The sequence below is a fragment of the Sinohyriopsis cumingii genome, chromosome 12 (genome assembly GCF_028554795.1).
Source record: "Sinohyriopsis cumingii isolate HCF-2022 chromosome 12, ASM2855479v2, whole genome shotgun sequence".
NCBI classification, from domain to species: domain Eukaryota; kingdom Metazoa; phylum Mollusca; class Bivalvia; order Unionida; family Unionidae; genus Sinohyriopsis; species Sinohyriopsis cumingii.
The window spans coordinates 9965159-9972150 of record NC_142972.1 but is presented as its reverse complement, the minus strand read 5'-3'; the positions used below and the strand labels follow the sequence as shown (position 1 = coordinate 9972150).

Below are 6992 nucleotides of genomic sequence, written 5' to 3'. Positions count from 1 at the left end.
TGTACCAAATGAATCAGGTGCTACTTTCATTACTGAGTACTCCTAACTCAAGCCTGTAAAAATACTAAAATTGCATCAATAGAATTTTTCCTATATGTTTTTAAAAATTACATATAGGATAAGCTCTCAAAAGATATTTTTACTAAAATTTTAATTTTCATTATTAGCCAATTATGGACCACCAAACCCGTAAATACTCTATTATTTGTTCACCCATTTCTAGACTGGTTCACAGTTCTTCGGTATAATTAGTACCGTGTGTCCTATAAGCGATAAGAAGATACGTGCTAATAGACGAAAGGATGACAAACATATGACGTTGAACAACACATAATCGTTCACGCTTGACTGGACTGATTAAAGTCCCTGCACATTTAGCAAACTCCTTTCCCCGAACCTATTTCAATATTTGAAAATGGGGGTAGTTTTGAAGAACTGAATGCGCAGATGAGCCACCTTATATATGATATATCATTGCGGAAATGCAGTACATGACGATTTATAACACATTATGTATGATATCGTATTGCGGAAATGCAATACATGACGATTTATAACACCTTATGCATAATATCGTATTGGGGAATTGCAATACATGACGATTTATAACACCTTATGTACGATATAATATTGCGAAAATTCGATAAATGATCAGTTATACCAATTCATGTATGCTATCGTAATGGTGGAATGCAATCAATGCTAGGAGTTTATACTTCTGTGTCATTTGACAATAGAGCTGCGTAGAGGTTGACAGCAAGCATAACGTGAGGTATTTCAAGGAATAAAAACAAAATACCAAAGAAACAACATCGTCAAAAGAGAACGCCTTTCAGACAACAACACAACATTTCAAAAATGACATCCTAATACGAATGGGCTCGACCTTGAATTATCAATAAATGTTCACAATGACTTGTGCGTTAAACAAGTCACAGGGATCTTATTCCTTCTCCATCTTTGCTCGTATTATATCACTCCAATCTGCCAAAAGATCGACTCGTGAATTTATTTTTAAGCCTGATAATCATTATAATAAGATGAATAAGCTGATTCACAATTCCCGTACAAACCATTGCAATTCACATAAAATGAAAGACGATCAAAAACATCTGCTAATGTACGAAAATTCTGCAACCCTCTGTTATAAGATAAATATAAAGTTTACACAAGTGCAAGCCTGTCTCGCAAAAGTGAAAGAATCTTAATTAGATTGAATACAAACCACGTACAGAGAGGAATCTTGTCTATAAAATGGATAATCTCTAAGGCAAATAAGCCCTTTGACCACTTCCACCTTAGACCAATGAAATATAACAGAACACGTACTATGTATGTACTGTGCCGTTTAATGACAACAATCAATTGTCACTAATAATATGTTGAAGGTTTTCCTAGACATATACTTGTGGTATGAATTAGGCAACCAAACTGTACAATCATATGGTAGAAAAAGAAGTACGAAGTCGACATCATCGAAAACCTGCACAACTTTAAAGAAAAGAAGAAAAAACAAAAACTTAACGATCGACCACGGAATTATCAAATGTCGTTCATGTCCATGTTAAAACATACTGAGCTGACGTATTTCGTAATGTCCTTGTGGTACACAAATATTGCTGACGTATTTCGTAATGTCCTTGTGGTACACAAATATTGTAAATCAATAGAAATGTTAGAAATCATTATTTTGCCAATAGACTGGCAGTTTGCATATTATAGTAAATAAACATGTTGAAAACAATATCATGTAGAATATAACTTCCATGGGAGAAGATCAAATCCAGTACATACAACAGCCTAGGCAATCCATGGGAGATCAAATCCAGTACATACAACAGCCTAGGCAATCCATGGGAGATCAAATCCAGTACATACAACAGCCTAGGCAATCCATGGGAGATCAAATCCAGTAAATACAACAGTCTACGCAATTCCTAGGAGATCAAATCCAGTAAATACAACATTTTATGCAATTCCTGGGAGATCAAATCCAGTACATACAACAGCCTAGGCATTCCGTTATTACTTCAGCTGATGTTGACTGATAATTGGATTGTGGTCGACAGATATAGTTTGCACAAGTGAAAATTTACTATAGGCGAATAGGAAAAAAATTAAATTTGATTGCTTGCAAATATTTTGGGACGGGAAAGTTGACATTAGTAAATGGTAGCTATATAGGTCGGAAACCTTTAAAAATATACAACACAATGAAAATCGACGACGAAAGTGTGCTCTGTTAATACAACAGGCACCACCACTACAACGTCTGTTACAAAATAAGTAGTGATAAAAGCTACATGTATACACTGAAGATTGTCTTTTAAGATTCGGAGACTTCTTACTCTCCTTTCGATTGTGTAATTACCAAATTATACTATAAAATAGTTAGTCACTAAGCGGATGCAAACCAGTCACAAAAGGTCCAAATGCAAAACAGTCACAAAAGGTCCATATGCAAACCAGTCACAAAAAGTCCAAATGCAAACCAGTCACAAAAAGTTCAAATGCAAACCAGTCACAAAAGGTCCAAATGCAAACCAGTCACAAAAGGGCCAAACCTCCTTGCTACAAGACAATATATTATGGTATTTCTCGCAGTATCTTATATAGTGTAAGATTTCCGAAATATTTGAGAAATTATCTGTTAGTGTGTGTTTCTTGGGTAATTTATCAAACAAAAGGATGAAGCGAATATAATTTACTTAAAAAGTTTCAATTTTGTAAATAAAAATGGGTAGGGTTTTATCTTTCAAAAATGTACACCAGTTATATTCAGTATAAACTTTTTTTAAACTTCTTTTACCCAATTTAGTACAACATATTTTGCATTTTTCCGGTTCTGCTACTGTTCTTTTCACAGCAGGCGTTAAAATCGGAAACCTCATCACCTGCGTTTCTTGCCTTTTTTGTGTTGATTTTAGTGTAGTAAATAATAACCAACAATCACACGTATTGTATACATTACAAGGATACTAGTCCGAATTTGAAGGGGAAAAATGTAACAGTTGTGTCATTTCATGGAGTTTATTGAAAATTCAGGTAAAAGCACTTTTAGAAAAACTTTCATGCACCAGAGTTCATCCCTGAAGTGTTAAAACTCAATATTGTCGTTTCCAGACATTTTAATTTATATTTAAGTCATTTTCCTGTCTACAACTGAACGGGCCCTTCTTAATCATCAAAATGTGATGAATGAATGCTATAGTATGTGTAGGCTTACACCATTTTTGTAACTTGTCTAATGAATATACATGACTAAAGTTTATGAGACTGATAAGATGTAGGTAATTAAAATTAATGATCCTTTAAAGAAGTCATGTTTTAGCACCAGACAATAAGTATATCTTAGTAACATTCAGTAAAGTTTGAATTCAGTCAATAAGTACATCTTAGTAACATTCAGTAAAGTTTGAATTCAGTCAATAAGTATATCTTAGTAACATTCAGTAAAGTTTGAATTCAGTCAATAAGTATATCTTAGTAACATTCAGTAAAGTTTGAATTCATGTTTACCTAAATCAGATAAGGCATTATGTGAATAGGAGCAATGCCTTGTCTTTTTTTCTCTGACATCTAACAAATACTTTAATAACAACAAAACGTTTGTAGATACGGTTTTACAGCTATAATATTAAAATATGTAATTTTGATTTCATTCAATGTCTGCCGCAAAAAAACTAGGCATGGATATGGATCAATATGTTACTGAATCAACGGTTGTCAAAGGAGATCAAATCTAGCAGATTTCACCCTCTGACCAGTACGATCTCTGACTTTAGCGCTGATTTCTGTTCCTCCAAACTGCACCTGTATGAAGACTGATCTGTTGACTCCCTCCCTGGAATAGGGCACGTCCATATATAGTGTTCCTATATGCGTGCAACCTTCGTCGGTGACAAAGCGTGGAGATTTCTGGGTGGACTTGTAGAATGGGAACGCAATCCTTTCTTGAAACTTATAGGTTACGAATGTTTCAATCTCCTCGCTGCAGTGTCCCACATTTACCTCTTGCTCAAGCTCAACAAGCTTCTTGAAGACGTCGCAGCAGTAAGGGCCATCATCGGTGTGGACCCTTTTACTTGGAGGATGAATTCCCGGGATGTACTCCTCAGACCAATCAAAGCCATAGGTGAATTTGCATATGCGGCTTTTGATAACGGACGGGTCTCTTCCATATAATATGGCTCCTCTAAGCACGGCAACTGTGGCTTCTGGTGGTAGAATTACTCTTTGGTTCGGGAACTTTGTTTTGATGGAATCTTTCACCAATGGACATTCTGAAAATCCACCAACTAACAAAATTCTTGTCAGATTCGGCACACATTGAATGATCTCTTCGAGATGTTCAGTGATATTTTCTATGCAGCTTGCAAAGAATTTCTGTTGAAACACGTTGGCATCTAATGATAGTCTGTTGCCCTGTTTAAACTGGACAGAGGCGTCAGGAAGATGCATCGATTTAAGAGACATCGATAAATCACAACCTTCATTGTTTCTGTGTAGTTCCGACAAATTTATAGGTATAGATATATTTACTTTCTTACTTGGTTTCGAACATTTCTTTCTCTCAAAATCTTGCATAAATTCATAGAACTCTATCGGAAATTGTTCCTCAAACTTCTTCCACACTGGTGCACCAAATATTGTTATCATAAATGCACTGAAAGCTGCATTTACTTGATTTGCACCCCAATCCCCACCACTAGCTCGTTTAATTTCTTTTAAAGCTCCATTTTCTGTTATTTCATGTACCGTAACATCAATAGTTCCACCGCCCATGTCGACAACCATGTATCTCGATCCTGATTCCATCGTCGAAAGATCTGTTACTGTTCCACTATGAGACAAGGACCTCCTGACAGCGACGTCTCTACAGAAAACAGATGCACATTCCGGCTCCAGAGCCAGTCTCAAGTGAGAATTTTCAATCCCAGCTTTCTCAGCAGCCTCTCTCATGAACTGTTTTGATTGGTCACTCCAGATAGCAGGTACCGTCAAGACCCAATGAAAATCGGATTCCTTTAATTCTTCAACTCTCGCTATCGCCTCCTCGACTGCAGTGTCCTTCAAATATTGTATACACATAGCAAAAACATCAATTGCAGGCATTTTCTTCCCTGTAGCATCTAACAATTCTGTGCCTCGGGATAGGTCTTGTTCTTTGTAGAGTAGCATTTTGAAATTCTTGAAGAAGTACCAATCGGCAGGCTTTTCGTCTTCATCTGGCAAAGCGCTAAAGTGCCCTTCAGCTTCATATCCGAAAGAATGGAATTCTTTGTTTGCATTACAAAGAACACACGTCGGTGTTTTAAAGGTTGTGATTGAACCTGATCGCCATAATCTGGCTTGCACTTCGTCAATACTCCTTCTTCTATATGTATCAAGAAAAGATATAGCATATCCGGAACACGAAGTTCCGATGTCCAACGCTACTACAACAAGGACCTCTGTCCAGGGAGCATCCACTTGTATTCCTTGAGCCATGTAAGACTGTGGATCGCTTTCACATCGACAGACTGGGGACATGCAAGTGATGACCTGATCAGAAAGTCAATAAAAACATTACATCTGACTGTAAGCATTTCGATTTGTAATAGATGAGTACAATGTTGAAATGGTCATATCCTAATTAGATTAAACCAGACAAATATCTTTTAAAGTTTCAAGACTAATTAATCCAAAACTCCAGGTTGTATTTACCAATTTAATTACGTACAAGAATAATTTTTAAATATTAGCATTCTTCTGAATCCAAAAGATAACTTTAATTAATCTACAATTAAGTAATATTTAATATATTAAATTATTAAGTGATGACGAGGAAATACATTCGTTGACTAAGTTCGTAAGAGTCATTTTCATATACATACATAGGACAATATTAGTTCCTAAAAACACAGCAGCCAAGTACAAAAAACAGCAGCCAAGTACAAAGAACAGCAGCCAAGTACAAAGAACAGCAGCGAAGTACAAAAAACAGCAGCCAAGTACAAAGAACAGCAGCCAAGTACAAAAACACAGCAGCCAAGTACAAAACACAGCAGCCAAGTACAAAACACAGCAGCCAAGTACAAAACACAGCAGCCAAGTATAAAAAACAGAAAAGTGAAAAGTAAAATTATAAGAATAAGAGGGCCAGGAAACTGAATGACGTCACGTGTTTGTTTATATGATTTATTCGGTGACATTAAGTGTATCCATTTATGTTAGGACAATCTTTGTTTGCGTTCACGAATAAGAGATAAAAAAAAAACAGAAGTTCTCCTCGAAACAAAGTGGAATAACACAACTAATTGGAAAACAATACACGAAAAGAAAGTTGAAACTAATTTTCCGGGCAAACTGCAATATTTTGTAGACCAAGAGCTATTTGGAACTAAACAGTTGACTCGGGGACAAATTATACCATGGGTGAATATATATGTGGCAATGGGCTTCCTTATTTTTTTAGTAGCTCACCTCATTAAAGAACATGATTTTACGTTCTATGAAGTATGTGCATATCAAACCATTACAAAAAGTCACTGAGACCCACATTTTACATTACTGGCTTCGTTTAAATGTTTGCCTTTTGCTCATGACTAAATATGCTTTTTTACTGTTAAAACTAGACTAATTATACTAGTTGGTTGCATACATCTCCTTTAGTCCCTGACCGGTGCAAAAAGAAGATTATTGTTACCTACATGTTGTTGTTGTTGTTGTTGTGGGGTTTAACGCCATTTTTCAGCACAAGATAGGCTATGTATGGCGGCCAGTATTAATGGTGGAGGAAGAACCCGAGAAAACCCCGGGAAGAACCACCGACCCACGAGAAGCTACTGGCAAGCTTTCTCACATACCCACATTGGCCGAATCCTAGACTCGAACCCACGCAGACAGAGGTGAGATGGCAATGTTCTGTAACGGAGAGCGCTTTAGACCACTCGGCCACTCGGGGCCCCGTTACCTACATGTAACATTTTACTAGGTTATATTTTTGCATT

The 6992-nt window shown here is 36.4% G+C and overlaps 1 protein-coding gene across 3 annotated transcripts in view; it reads right to left on the bottom strand.

The window, feature by feature from the left end:
• Window positions 1-3011: 3011 nt before the first annotated feature.
• LOC149785994 (heat shock 70 kDa protein 12A-like) overlaps window positions 3012-6992 on the bottom strand; it is a 30518-nt gene continuing 26537 nt past the window's right edge. For all 3 annotated transcript variants that reach the window (XM_089976268.1, XM_089976269.1, XM_089976270.1), the window contains exon 3: window positions 3012-5544. In XM_089976268.1, the coding sequence (XP_089832394.1) occupies window positions 3727-5532 (1806 nt within the window). In that variant the 5' untranslated portion in view covers window positions 5533-5544 and the 3' untranslated portion in view covers window positions 3012-3726. The remainder of the gene's footprint in view (window positions 5545-6992) is intronic.